At 37.8% G+C, this 15,787-nt stretch overlaps 1 protein-coding gene across 6 annotated transcripts in view; it reads right to left on the minus strand.

Annotated features, from left to right (window-relative positions):
- GRIA3 (glutamate ionotropic receptor AMPA type subunit 3) overlaps window positions 1-15,787 on the minus strand; it is a 145,234-nt gene that overhangs the window by 97,478 nt on the left and 31,969 nt on the right. For all 6 annotated transcript variants that reach the window (XM_033072266.2, XM_033072265.2, XM_033072264.2 and 3 more), the window contains exon 3: window positions 13,767-14,006. In XM_033072266.2, coding sequence (XP_032928157.1) covers window positions 13,767-14,006 — 240 coding nt within the window. The remainder of the gene's footprint in view (window positions 1-13,766; window positions 14,007-15,787) is intronic.

A 15,787-nucleotide genomic window follows, 5' to 3' on the forward strand; every position in this document is an offset into this window, starting at 1 on the left:
CAGTCTGAATTCTCTGCAGTAAAAGTTTTAATGTTAAAACATTTTTACAAAACCCAGCTTTTGAGTCAGAGGGAGGTCACTAAAGTCACAGAAACACTATCTGCAGAAAAATGCAAATTAATATCTCATAAAGCAAGAAGATATCTATGCAAAATAAATAGCACTTTAAACTTAAGAACAAATAACATCATAGCTCATATTATCTTTTTATCCACAATTTTCATAGGAGACAAAATAAAATGTTATGAGGATGCAGCTGGCATCTAGAATTCACTATGAGACAGACAATAATGTGTTTACATTGCCTACTGCAGCCAGTTTTTGAAGAAGGTCAACCCAGAGATTACCTAAATTAAATCTAAATTGCTATGGTCTACAGCTGCTTACAGTCAGTATGTTATATTATTCATGAAAGCTCAGTGTAGTTCTATACACTTCAAAATTCTGAAGTCATTGTTTTTATTTATGCTTCCAGATGTGTAGCTTCACAATAATTTGCTAAAATAATGAAAATTACTAGTCTATAACTGAGAATTTATAATCAAATAGCCAAGCTGAAAACTTTCTTATAAAGAAATGGTGCTTTAATACAGAGATATTACTATATGGTCATGTCAAAAGAGAAGCATTGTTTGGACTTACATATTTTGAATGCTGCGTGCAGTTATTCTCTACTCTGATTTAGAGGATAAGGAAAACATGAAAACCAAATGGATCACTATTAAATGTCAGCCACTCACATCCATTTTGTTGTTTTCTTTGAAAAGTGTAGCTAAACGTTTCCAGATAGGATGACTACAATAGTAACTACATAAAAACAATATAGATGCACACAATTTTCACTTGCATCAACATATCTAAAACCAGACAAATAAGCAATGAGACAATGGCTGCAAAGTGCCTCAGGGCGCCCAAATCTATGTTAAGATGTGGAAAATAAGTCTGCTTTTCCAGCACTCTTTTTTCCTTACTGAAACAGGACAACTACAACATTGCGATGAGCGTGTTCCAAAAGTTTTTCTTCAAACTGTCTCCATGATGTGGAATATCTCTTAAAGTACCACAGACACTTGTGTAACAGAGACAGTTCATTGTAAGGCTTTTTAAAATAGCATAGCATGAAACTCAAACTGTCAGTGCATAAATTATTGCTGCCTTGAGGCTGCAATTACTTATGCATCCCTGTATTTCCCCTCAAACACCTCCCCTTTCGAAGAGAAGTTCAGCTCCCCACTCCCACCCTCACTTCTCCATCTCTTTGTGGCAAGCGTTACAAAGCCATTAAAAATCCACAGGCCTGCCCAGAGAGCTGTGTAACCAATGTCAGGAAAAAAAAACCAGGAGGCTTTGGGGCTTTACTTTCAAGAAATCTCTGCAAAAATGGTACTGCAATAATTATGTGTTTATATAATTCATTATTATTTGTCTACAGTCGGGTATAATTTGATTTTATTCCTTTAATAAAAACTTGATCTAATTTGAGATTATCACTGTCAGTTCATGGACAAACCCAACTGATCGATAATGGCAGCACTACTGAGCAATAGGCAATTCTACCTACAGAGAATTACTGACACCAGTGTAGTCAGCTGAAAGGCTTGATCTTGCTCAGCCAAACAATGTCAGGAGACTGACTTCTTTGTTTTTCATATCCCTATTTTTGTTCTTTTTTCCTTTTTCATTCCCCTTGAAGAAGAATAAAGCCTAATCTTTAGTAAAAGATGTGCTAAACTGCACAAACTGTAGACCAATATTGGCTCCTAAAATCATAATATCTCCTTTTTTAAGCAGGGGAAAAAAGCCAGTAAGAACTAAGATTGCAGCAAATAGCAATCTTTGATCTAGAAGCACTTACAGTATCTTCATTTGTAGCAGCAGATCATGACAGAATCCAGTTACGGTGATGTCATGTGTATATAATGCTAGCAAAATAAATAAATTGCACTGAAAGGATTTCATACTTCACTTCTGATTTAAACTCATCAAATTAAGCTGTTGATGAATTAATAATGCACATAGACTGAGGTCAATGTAGTATATGACTGGCAATTCATAAAATAAGTGACAATTATGGATTCTTTGAAATATTTTAAATGGCTCAGCAGGACATAATGGAACTGAAAATTACGGGCAATAGAGAAAAGATATTGTTTATATCACACCTCCATCCAACATTTTAGTTTATTTTATACATTCATCCATTAGAACCACACATACTTCTGTATTAACTACTCCACTCTAGTTGAAAGCACCCAAGAGTTTTAACAAACACTTTCCCATGTTAATTCTCAGGCTACATGATTACTTTTATATCACCAAGGGGATCATAGAATGAATTTACAAAGCCATATATAGCTACAAAAATTACAGTATTATGTCCTCAGAGTGACCAGCATGAAACACTTTGGCTAAAAAAGACACCTGAATGTATCTCCATTATTTGCCATATTTATTTAATGCCTTCAGAGTGCCTAAAATATTCTAAGGTACCCTCGGAAAATCTTTAATGACCATTGTCATGTACTTTCTTCTCTGGGAAAGTCCTCTTACCTACGAGATCTAGACAGCTTAAGAACAGCTCAGAACCACTGTTTAGACTGCTTTGTACACCATGCCACAAGAGCAGGAAAGGAGTCAAAGGGCTTTTCACTGAACAGCCTTTCATTAAGCTGACAGAGCAGCAGAAGTGTCTTTTACTTTGCAAAGGGGAAAGAAGCCTCAGTTAAATGCTCACAACACATAGGTGTTGATTAAAAAATGTCACAACTGAATAAAGCAATTTGGATGTGTATTAGGCCCTGGGCAGGAGGGTTCAATGCACTGTGCAGAGTGGTCCTGCTCCTTTATAACCCATTCCCAAGTACGGCTGGGCAGATTATCAAAATGAATTACTGCTCTTCTGAACATGAATATAGATTGGAGAAATAACTCATAACTTCATAAAAAACAGAAGAAATGTTATAAAGATATTAGCACTTTATGCAAATAAGAGTAGTCTTCTTACACCTAATATGAGCACAGCCCTGACAATTCACTGCATGTAATTATTACTATTGACAAAAATATTCCCTAAGCAAACAACACCTCAGAAGCTCCTAAGAAAGCTCACCAACCAGTTCTTGTATGTGCTAACCTTTCCAGACTGCTGCTGGTAGGTGCCAGCACAGCTCTGGGATGCTCACACGTTCCCAAGCACTCACAGCTCCAGCACCAGTCCCTGTGCACAGACCAACCTGAGCTGTTTCCAGCAGTCACAGCTCTTGTTTGTGAAATATTGCACTTTCAGGTTTGTCACAGCAGCCCACACCACTCACCAAGCTACCACCTTGGCAAAAGCACCTTACTTAGGCTCTATATATTCAGCTGGAAGGAGCACAGATGTACTTTATGTGCAAATCCAGACTCCAGGGCTAACCTGCACCATGGAGCAGTGCCTGAGGAATCTGATCCTCAGGACTGGAGAGGAAACCCTTCAGCATTAAAGGGGATACTTTGCTGCTGCAAGAGATGACAACTCTGCTCAGTGCAACAAACTGAAGAGGGGTCCTGAATAATGCTGCTAAGCTGTGCAAATCATTGACTGCTGATTTGTTTCCTTGGGCTGCTGACAACCAAGGTAAGTCAGAAATACTTGTAAGTGCAAAGCAACAGTCTGTGAACACAATGAGCTCAGGCTGAGGAGGAATAAAACCTCAGGTCACCTTTCCCTCCCAATGATTCTTTGCATCATGAATCAAAAAAAAAGAGGTGGTCAGGAAAAGCTATGCATCTAGAGTTGAAGAAATAAATAATTACTTTTTAGTGAGTATAAAATTAATGTCAGGAACTTTTAACTTTTTTTTCTTTAGAGATTAATACTTACTCACTTTATGGAGCTATTCTTCATCTCACTCTACTACCATATCTTATAAACATCCTGAAATGCAGGCTCACAATGCTGTCCTACTCTGAATTAAAAGAAGGAGAATTAAAAAAAAAAAAACAAACAAAAGAAGGTCTGATATTAAATGTATTAAATGTCTCAAGAGAAACCAGAGAAAAATCTACCTGTGAGAGAAAAATCCTTTAAAAACTCCTTAACCTAAATACAATATGAGGTCATTTTACCTGCTAGCTGAGTGGGTTTGTCACAAATGCATTCACATTTATTCTCCTTCTACAAAGCACTCGAGTCATCTTTATGCTTACTGAAACAGCTGATATTTTCTGGAAAGAAAAAGGTATGTGGTCAAACTAGTTTGGTAAATCCTCTGAAGTATGAAATAAACTACATCTAAATTGTCCAAGTGTCATAGATTAAGGAAAGTACTGAAGACATAACCAAAGGATTCATTCATATAAACTCCATGGCAAACATCTTTAAATAACTACCTTAAATACAAGGCTTCTAAATAATCCATTATGACTTTCTTTAAAGGCTTAAGTATTTTTTCTAGGTGAAAAGGGAAATTCATGGTAAAATTTAAGGGAATTTTTGTGCAGAAGCATGAAAAACTGCTTTTCATTAGTAGTGATGGCCATTGCATGTCCATGACTTCCAGCATGACATTCTACACTTCTCTTAAGTCAAAGTTCCCAGTGCTTTCAACTCAACAAAAGCATTTCCATACATGTAAGCAGATGAAGACCAGGTTGTTAACCTGCTGATCAGTACATCAAATCTTCCATATGAAAAATGGGACTGGAACCCCCATACCAGCATTCTCTCATTGCTCTTTGAGACCATTGAATGAAAACTACTTCAAAAGCACAAAGGCTTTAACAAAGCTAAATTCTTACACACCATTCACCCAGCAAGGTTTAGTTCGGTATCAAAAGAAAATCAAACTGCTTATGAAGTCTCTCTTTTAGGAGTGAGAAAAGAACATGTATATCACTGCTCATCTGAGAAGCTGTTTTGGGAGCATCTGAGGCCACTCTATGAAAGGAAAAGCTTTGGTTTACTAACTCGTTGAGATACTTCATTTTATTCACATATTTCTCAAACACTGGAGAAATCTCCTTTGTGTTTGGTGTTTTTTCTACTTCCAACTATTATAGTCATTCTATTAAGCTACAGCAGCCTGTGCTCATTCCACAGAAGTTCTTCACCTGATGAATGGTTCATTTAATGGGCTGAAAACCATCTTCTCACCACCACATCAAGTTTAAAGGAGTGTGTAGTCTCTCACAGTGTATGCTGGGAACCCGTTCCCTCGTTGTGAATAAGAAACAGCCTTTCTTCCATAAATACCAAGGGCCACCAGTAGCAGTTGTCACTCAGCCTAACAAAGATTGATTTCTAGGTGAAGAAGGATGCACAGGAAGAGCAAACACATAGTCAAGATCCAGTGAAGGATGATGACATTTGCAAACTTACAAGAATACTAATATGCTAAGTAACTGCCACCTTAACTTCACTAAGGAACAAGGTGTCAAAATGTCCCTCCTTCAGAAAACTTGTGATAACCAGAACATGCTACTCCACTGAAGCAGTCAAGTTCACATACTAATGCAATGTTACACATCTCTTTTTGTACGTACTTGAAAATCACTTCATCTTGATTTTGCATTAAATAGTGCTGCTTTCTTCAGTCCCACTGAGAGTACCAGCTCCCTTATGCAGATTTAAGGTAGCAACAGAGTTTACTTGCATAGTCAGAGTCAGCCCAAGTTCCCAGGTGAAGCCAGACTGGGAAGCATGGTTTCTTTCTGGAGCATCAATATGCCAAAGACACTGAAGATTTCCAGCTTTTAAAGCTGTACTGCATACCCAGATGCAAAATAATAAACTCAGGAAAAATAACTTTCAGACCCTCCTAGATCTGTTGGGTGAGATGGACTAAATAAATAGGTTTGATAAAAATTTACCCACAGTCTTTTGCATACAGGCTTTCTTTTCTACAGACTTCCTTTCTAGTCCAAAATCATATCTCCTTCCCAAGGATCCACAAATTCCACCTTGTCTCCTCCAAGCAGAGCCTGTCCATCACCGCTAAGGTTTGGCTTTGTGTCAAGCCCTTGCCTTTGCCTCAGAGCAAAAACAATGCTTCTCATGTATCTTTTCAGTCCCTCCTCCCTCCACCTCCACTTGGAAACTGTTGAAACTTTAGCTTTGTTTCAGGAAATCTGGAAAAGTGAGATTCTGACCATTTAAGCCTTGTTGTTGCAGACATAAAATCAACTGAGAGCAAAAGCATTTGCCACTTAAATTACTTGTGCACACAATGAAAAAGTTAAATGTTATGGCTTGAACGAAAGTTGATAAAACATGCATATTTATGAAAATATAAATATTTAAAGGCATGCATTTACCCAACTCAGTTTATAAATACAATGATTTGCAGACTTATCTCTGCAAGGCTTTGGTGAGCAGCCGTGCTGCTGGTTTTCCTGTTTACTACAAAAGATATTCAGGGCCTCAGCTCATGATCCTCAGGGTTCTGATTGCTTTCACTAAGACCTCAAGGATGGACACATCCTGCTTTAGACTTCCAGACATCATTTATCCTGAACCTGCCCATTCCTATTCTGTACCCAGAAAGTTCCGAGACTCAGATTTATGACCAGATTTCACGTAAGGTCAAGACAGATTCTGAAACTTTCTCAGCCACAACTGGATTCACACTCAGTGTGAATGTGGGTATGAGGATACCATGATACCCTTTTCTTAAAGAATGGACGGACACATTTCCTTATTTTCCGATGTTCCATGGAGCAAGACACAAATGTATTGTGCATGTGCAGTTATTCCTGATGTTGGAAAACACTGCTGACAGTAGCATGTGCTCCAACAGCTTCAAGGGATGCTCAGGCATTGGGCCCGGGCATCTCAACACCAAATGAGCCCACTGTGTGCACACAACTGCTGTAAAGAGGCACAAAGCTGCCATACAGAATATCCCCATGAACTCTGTGCGCTTGGTCTTAAGCTGCAACTTGCCAGCGTGAAACATCTCATGCTGGATGACTTTCAAAGTTGATTCATTCCTCTTGTTCATAAGCTAGAAAAATGGTTTAAGGGATTATCAAGGGTAAGCTAAACAAATAGCAGCTAATGGGAAAGATCAGGACAAAAATGCTTAACGACCTCAGTCCACCTAAAATCTGGCCAACATCCACTCTCCCACACAGGGTCTCAATGTTTGTTTGGGCAGGGATCAGTGAAAGGACTTACTTCTGCATCTGTGTACCACAGGGACCAAGATAAAAGGGGTCTCTGAAGACACTTCAGAGATTTCAGAAGAAATAAATGGAAAGTGACCATCAAAAGCTAGATTTAATTATTGAGATTCAGATTATTTCTGAACACATCCAGGCAGTTAAATCAAAGAGCAAAGTAATCCTGAAATAGTTCAGTTAAGGTCGTGGCTTGTTTCCTGAATAGTTTTGGTTCATACATTATACTGTTACAAGCAATGAAACAATATGCCCTAAATATAGGTATGTCAAGGTTTACCTCCTTGTGAGGTAAAATTATTTATATTTTATACAAGCATTTCTAAACAGTATCTATGACTTTCAACCCTACATAAATATAAATTCTAGGTATTATAATATGGTAAAACCATTCATGCCCAAAAGACTGATAGTGAAAGAAACAGATCATTTTCCTATTGCATGTAAGTACATGAAGTATTGTGTGTAAGTACATGAAGATTGTTCTTTAAATCTAAATAATGGATATTCTGTCATAAGGATCTTTACACTGTGTGTGTTCTCTGCTGTAGCAGAGCATGACAATCTGAAACTACACCACATCCTTTCAACAAAGCCATGCAAAAGATGCCACATTTTGTGGCCATGCTGCAAGTTGTTTTTGATCTAGAAGAAAATTTCTGCATGGCACTTACTGGGGCACATAAGTCCTAAAATGTAGAGACCTGTGACACCTGTCCTGTGACATGGGAGGTCTTGTCAGGATTTGACTCCCTGTTGCACATTTCCCACTATGGAAAGTGAGAAATGAGAATGAACAGTTTTATCTACATAGCTACCTAAATGCCAGCAAATGATACTGTCTGCATGTCACTCCCATGATCCTGGACTGCCGCCCACAACACTCCTGCAAAGAGCCAAAAAACTCAGAAGAATCAAAGTTTGCAGTAACCCTCCCTGTTTTGGTCACTTATGGTATTCTATAGGCTCCCAAACAAGTTTTGTATGTTGTTTTATTCTTCACACTGACATTTACAGAAGGAAATGTAAAAATTTTAAAACTCTTCATACTTTTGAAAGTGTAAGCAAAACTCAATGCATCAACCTCACAGATGCAACTGAGAAGAATTACAGAGGTATAAACATACTAGCAAACAAGAATTTTAATTTTTAAATGGACCAAGTCCATGTTTAATTCTGAGAAAACTGTAAGCTGGCGTTAATTCCTTTTTTCTTTATGTAAGGAATTCAGAGTAGTTTTTCAGCTAGTGGGATAACTCCCCTGCTCTGAAGAATAACCATGTTAATGAGCAGCTCAGTTATCAATTCTTTGACATTTGACTGAACAGCAGGTGCTGAATTTAAGGTTTGCTAATGCTGGTGTAGCTGCTACTACTATTTTTATTTTCCCCTTCATTGAAAAATGATCTTTATAATAAAATAAAACTTCCTGACATGCAGAAAGACAGTACAGAGTCTAAGAAATGAGCTACATGGAAGGAGGAGTTTCTTTTGCACCTCTCTGCTGATGGAAGGTGCTTATAAACAGGAGTCAGTCACTGTCTTAGTTTACATTTTTTGTTGCTGTTTTCAGGAGAGAATCTGTTCACTAGGGCCCAACATTCTAAAATCCCTAGGAATTCACCCATATAAGTAGCTTCCAGTGCAATTTTTACTTAATTATGAAAAATAAAAATCCATCAATTTAATTTTGTGGAAGCTATAATGAGCCTGGTTCTACATACCACTTCTTTTATCAGCTCCAATCTCTCATTCTCCAGGGAAAGCAGTACAGAAGTGTCTTGTCCTTTGATAGCAACAGATAACTAACCTCATTTTGTAAAAGCAGAACCAAACAGAGTTGTTCTTTGTCTTCAGCAGAGGCAGGGAGTCAGACCTCATTGCCTTGTACTGAACCCATTTTCAGGCAATTTGATGCCTTACACACGATCATTGAAAAGTTTCCAGTCATAACTTCTTTTTCTTCCCCACTCTTTTTACCTGGCATTACTTTATGAAACAGAGTACTAGGAGGTTTTATATTCAGAAGAAATAGGACTGGTCATATTTTCTGAACTTATATTATAAGGCCTTCTGCATCCTTACCTATCCATTACATTCAGGTCAAATATTTGTCTTTTGGTAGCAGTAAGTATTAAAGGTGTAATTGCTTTTAAAGCAGATATTTTCAACTCTCCTTAGCCAAATAACCTGGGGCATTAGATTAACACTTGTCTCAGCCTCAAGCTAGCCACTGCAAGCCAATGAAAAAAAAAAAGCCCAACAATAAAATATTAAGGCTTTTTTTTCCTTGACTTTAGATCTTGCTAGATACCTACTACCTATTGATAGACTAAATCAAAACCAAATTACTTCAGATTTAGTGAGAGGTTTGGTTACAATGCCCCTGAGATGTCTCTATACCTCTGTCCAGACTGAGCTGCCACTGAGTAGGAAGGCATTACACAAACACTGCTGGCTTTCCTGCCTTTTGATGACTCCTGTCACTGAAGAAGATGAAGATTTGATGCAAATCACAGGAATCACTTGGTGTGGTTTTGTTTAAATGATCTGCCTGACAGAAATCAGTCTCTGTGCACAGCAGGTATGACAAATCAAAATAGTTCAGGAAAAAATGCCTGTGTTGGATGGAAAGTGAACAATCTGCACAAAACTGTGTTTCTCTGGCAAAACTAAACCAAAATGTTACTTAACATTATGAAAATTTAAATAAACAAAAGCACCAGTGTTATAGTTCACCATACCATTTTTATAATTAAGAAGTATTTCATACTTTCGAGTAACAATAAGACGATGGTGAAACCCACAAGTTTAACTCGCACACATTCACACCTCTGTTACTTCAGTTCTCTGATTTAAAGTAAAGTAAGAGAAGAAACAGAGCTGAAGACTCAAAGTAAACCTGAGGGTTTTGAAGAAACATAAGCCTCAGCATGAGATACAAAAGGTGACTTTCCTGACAAGTGCTACCCAAATTCTTAATAGCTTTCTGTACATAACCTCACCTCATTTCATTTCATCCTGACATAATCTTAATTAGTCTTAGTCCTACTGCAGAGAAGCCTACTGAGGCACTTAGCACCATACAATTAATCAGATATTTTGCACGCATCACAGCAACCAACAGTGTCAACTTACTGATAGATACAAACAGAAATCACCCCTGCCTTTCCCTTTCACTTGAACTAGAAGTATGTGGCATGGAGTGAACATATGATTATTTCTTCTACATACCACTTCCTTTCTTCCCTTAGCAGCCATTTCCTAAGGCATCACTGCTCTCTGTAAACCATGTTTTGGGTTTTTACCTGCTGTACTAAAAGAGAAATGTGATTTGGTATTTCTCTTAAATTTCTGCTTCTTCATAGAAGAATAAGTTTATCAACTGAAATGAACAAAGAGAAGACATAATTCTTGCTGGTGAAATTAGTGAATCTCACCTTTCTTTTTCCTGTGTGCTTCAATAGTTTTTAAGAAAATGAATTTTACACCTTCACATAAATATATATTTGAGAGCACAATCTGCAGCAGTCATCTCATAGCACTAGAAAATATTATTTTATACTTAAGAATGTAATTATATACACTAACTCAACTGATTAAAACCTTCACCACCTATCTATGTAGTTATACATCCTAATTTTATTCTATTGTTTGAGATTTATCTTTCATCTTCATTGCAGGAGCCAAACATAACAGTATTGTACATAATATCACTGAGGAGAAAGCCATATGATTACACAACTTGATGGCAAAGAACAAAAAAAAACAAAAACAATTTTACAAAGCTGCACTTCCCTAAGCTTAAAACAAAAGAGTTCAATAAAACTACAAGAAGGTTTAGTCAGTTTTGTATGGCATGTGTAATATGCTGCAGTATTATTAGCATATGCAATGTTTAATGCAAGGTGGTGTTTCACTTCAGCAGAATATGGTAAAGCTACTTGCAACATCAATCCAGTCCATAAATAATATTGAACGTAAGAAAGAGTAGTACAATATTTAGTGATTTCTCAGGTCCTCAGTGAGATTATAATATTCCTAGAACAGCACTATTTAAATGATAGTTTATCTCAGGAACTGACAATTAACTGCTCAACACACTCTCTCTACAGAATTTGTGCCCCAAAGCAGTAAAGTATCTAAGACAGGAATTATTAAAGATTGGGACAGCTCTAGTGATTGCATTTCTTAGCTAAAGAACATGCACAGTCTATTCACCACCTGACACAAGCACTCCCCGTTATTACTGTCCAAGATTTTGGGGAGTTTTTTGGTATTTGAAGGCCTATCAAAAGAAATTGGTGAGTTTACTGGAATTGCCAAATGTTTCAGGTGCAGTCATATCACTCCTCAAATAAAGGAATCTAACCTCCACTTCTCCGTACCTAATTACTCTGCACATCTCCTATAGTAAATTTCTTAATTCATTATAATACTAGAAGAATTAAAACTCTTGATAGGATGGTTACCAAGTTTCTATCAAGCAAACTAAAACAGCAGTAAGTGAGGGTAACAAATTGTCCTTTTTTTTCCCATTTTAGCAAATAGTAGGTATGTTAACAAACAGCAGCAGCTAGGAAGAACAGATAAGGTGTTCTAAGTTTATCCCAAACAATTTAAGGCCCATCATCAAGCAACCTACATGTACTGATGTTCCTTCCATCGTAATGACACTGCTGTCCTTTATCTTCTCGTCCTGTGCTACATTTTCTAATCCTACAGTGACCTTCACTGTCAGCTCATTCAGATTTGTCACTCTGACTGGCTGACATAACACAGGGCCAGTGTAACACCACTGAGAGATGCTGAAGGTTCACAATAGGATTTTGGCTAGTCATTGTAAGATTATGAGTAAAGTGCTCCAAAGGGATTAGCCATCATAATAAATTCAGACTGTGTCTACCTCAAGATTGTACACACTGAGAACTGCAAATAAATGCAGGTTTGAGGCTGCAAGCCTCCCCTCCTCCTGACTCCCAGTATTATCTCACCTAATCTGATAATCATGTCATCTAGTCAAGTTCTAGTGAAACTCTTATTGTTTTGGATAAGTTTTCCAGTCTAAAGTGCCAAATTTCTTGAATGAGTGGTGAAACTCTTTCCAAAGCAAACTTTATTAGCCCTAATCATGATAAGTTTCATCAGTCCTGGAACTAAGGCATTTTACTTCATCACATACTATAAGTTCATTGTATTTGACCACATCAAATAAGCCTTTCTTACTCAGACAAATCACTTATTCACAGGAGTTTTCATTTAAAAGTAGACTAAGCCTGAAAAACAGATGTATGGGGAGTGATTTTACGAGATTTAGGAAGTAATGGCATTCTTCTCCATATTTTCCTACTTAATCTCACAGTTAGTGTTTTTCATTGCTAGAAATATTTAACACCTCCAAATCACTCAGAAGATCTGAAACTCTGGGCACCCACCTAAATCAGACTGAAAATTAATTTTTTTCAATATATGTTTTTTAAGGTTTTAGTTGGGTTCTTATTTGTGTGACGGTACTATTCTTCAGTGTGAAAAGCACACACACCAAAGACTTGATCCTTAACAATATGCAGTAGCCTAAGGAAATTTTGTCATGGGAGCCAGGACCAGAATCTAAGCTTCTTTGTCTCTATTGAGATCCCTTTGATCTGAAAAACTTCTTGAAGTAGAAAATCATAAAGCTGGTAAGAAGGGCACTGGCACATCCATTTGATACAAAAAATACTACCCAGGTGAAATCTGTAACAGAGCAAATTCAGCAAATGCAGCAAATTCAATACACTGAGAGCAGGTGGCAGCTGAAAGATTCCTCACAGAAAATGGTTTCTGGTGTCTAGATCTCTTTTTGACAGTATTTGCTACATTTTCTTCTTATTAGTAGTTAGCAATTGGTTAGAGTGAAAACAGTGGTTTTAGTGTGTTTCCACTTAGTTAAACACAACTCTGGCATTTTTGGCATGTGTGTCAATTTGTGTCTGGAATGTGAGCTATCTAGAGCATCCTTTCTCCAGCCAAGCACAGCTGAGTTACCTTGCTCCTGTTGTTGGATTAGTTTTGGCTTGCTTAGGCAAGAAGCTTCTTTTTTTTCTTTCCCCACCTTTTTCTCTGGACTCCAGCAGAGATCTTACACAATATATGCTTAGACCATTATTAATACTTAGACATCACCAGAGCATATCTTAGCATGGACTGTCTCTGTCCAGTGACAGGAGAAATGTGCATTTATGTAAAGTAGTGTGGGATTTGCAATGTCATGCACAGTAGAAGGTCCTGCTTATCACTCTATTTCAGTGTTGACCTAATTTATTTTGCAAGGATTCAAACACCCTGGCAAGTATGGAGTCTGCAGTTCAGTGGAAACCAGGCACACCAAACTGAATACTTACACTGCTAACACTATTCTCAGACAATCTCTTTAAAAATTATAAGTAACATGAAGATGCCTCCTTGTTATTTATCCATTATTTTAGTTCCTTCACAACAAACTTGTTTTCTAGGACCACCAGAATGCTCTACCTAAATCCAGAAGAAAACTGGGCTGCACACACTGATGCTGGCAGTACTTAGAGCAAATTATGAAACACAAAATCAGTTGAAATGATAGTGCTTACCCCGTTCTGTGTCATAGAGGTACACAAACTTTTCCCACTTATAGTAAGTCAAGAGACTCAAGATGGCTCCTTTTAATGCTGGCTGCATCTGGATGACAAACTGCACATCTGCATCTGTGGGGAAGCTCGGTGTGATGAAGGACGTGTGAAGGGCTCCACAGAACGACGTCAGGGTGTTCATTGACATCTGGTCATAGAACCCAAAGATGGCATAAACTCCTCTGGAAAACTGTGAACAGACTAAGAAACACAGACAAGGGTGTTAAAATCTGAAATGTAGTGAATACAATCAAACTTTCATACTATATTTGAGGTAAGCCCTCTAACCATTCCTGAAATTATTCTGTAAGATGCAGCAGATGGAGTGAATTAATGACACAATATATACTAATCTCAGTGTAGCAAGAAATTGTACCAACTTTGTAGCACTTAAACTGGTCTGAACACATTTACTTTTGGTTATGTTTTGTCCTGTGCTGCTACAATCCACTGATCTCTCTTTAATCTTTAAAAATTAACATGGGATTACATTACCTGTCTATAAAATACCTTCCCTTCCTTGAGTAGCACCTTGAGAGCTCTGTGAGGAGCTACATGACAAATGTCAGGCCTGCCTAAAAGTCAGAAAGTTAAGGTGTATTTTTTCCTGGTATCCAAACTTGATTCAGATCTGATTCAAAGAAATCTAGATGTTTTATTCCTTTATAGTCCACAACTCTGAAATCTCTGTGTGGTCTTTTACAGTAAGAATTATGCTGGCTTCTTAACAGAGTGTTAAAATCTTTCAGAAGCAATGAAGTCTGTGACTTATTATATGACAACACAAATGAGAAGCACATACTGTTGCTTCATGGGACTAAAGCTGATATGCCTTAAGCTGAAGGCTCTTAGTCATTAACCATTCTGCTGTCCTGAGGGATTCATCTTGTACCAGAAAAAAAATCAAAATGCAGACAAAGATTATTTTTTTTTACATGTACTTATCTGGGAAAACATTTCATTATTTCCCATCCTTTTACAGAGATTGAACAATGACCATTTTGGACAAAAAAGAAAATACTTCAATTTGTAAACATGGCCAGTTCTGTAGGCATTGCAAGAAAAATAAATTCTTTGTTGTTCAGCTCTGTAGGAAAAGTGCAAAATTCTTGTGACCCTGGGTTCATTCCATGGAAGGAGTCTGCAGCACAGAGGGTGAGGGAGCCTGATCTGTGCTGGGGCTCTGGATTATAAAAAGACTGTACAACTGCAACACAATACAGCACAGCAGCACTTCCAATCATACCACTGCTGAACAGTGATGAGCAAGGCCCATTTGTAATAAAAAAAGGCTTCCTTGGAAAATGTTAATTCATTAACAATTAACATTAACAATTTCACTTCTCAAAAAGTGGATTTAACAACAATTTACAACCAGCCCCATTGTCTTGGGGTGATTTTATAGTGATACTCTCTTCCTTAATAATCTGTTTTATGCCCAGAAATGGCTGCTATAGATTTATTGTGAACCAGGGGCAGGGCTGGAGCCTGGGAACCCCAGTGGGGAGTCCAGGGGGCTCAAACACTGGGGTGTGCGTGGGACACCATGGACCATGACATTGTTCCTGTTGCTGGATTAGTTGTTGCTTGCTTTGGAAAGAAGTTTCTCTCTTTTTTGCTGCCCATCCTTTTCTCTGGACTTCAGCAGAGATCCTTCAGGTTTTTGGTGGTTAGTTTCTTTTTTTGGTTTGGTTTGGGTTTTTTCTTTGGGGGAGGAGGGGTGTGTGTGTGGCTTTTTTTTGTTGTTGTTGTTGTGATGGTGTTTTTGGGGTTTTTGGGTTTGGTTGGGTTTTTTGGGGGGTGTTTTTCCCCTCCTTGAACTTCTTCCCCTGCTTTTTTTCCTGTCCATTCTAGGAAGCATGTGGGGGCTGTGCTGGGCAGTCTGGCCCCAGGACAGATTAAGGTAGCAAAAGAAAGGACACCAAAAGCCAGGATGTTTGCCTGCTGTGAGGAGGAGACCAAGGCCAGAAAGGTTCCCATCT

Source organism: Catharus ustulatus, chromosome 14 (assembly GCF_009819885.2).
Source record: "Catharus ustulatus isolate bCatUst1 chromosome 14, bCatUst1.pri.v2, whole genome shotgun sequence".
Lineage (NCBI taxonomy): Eukaryota > Metazoa > Chordata > Aves > Passeriformes > Turdidae > Catharus > Catharus ustulatus.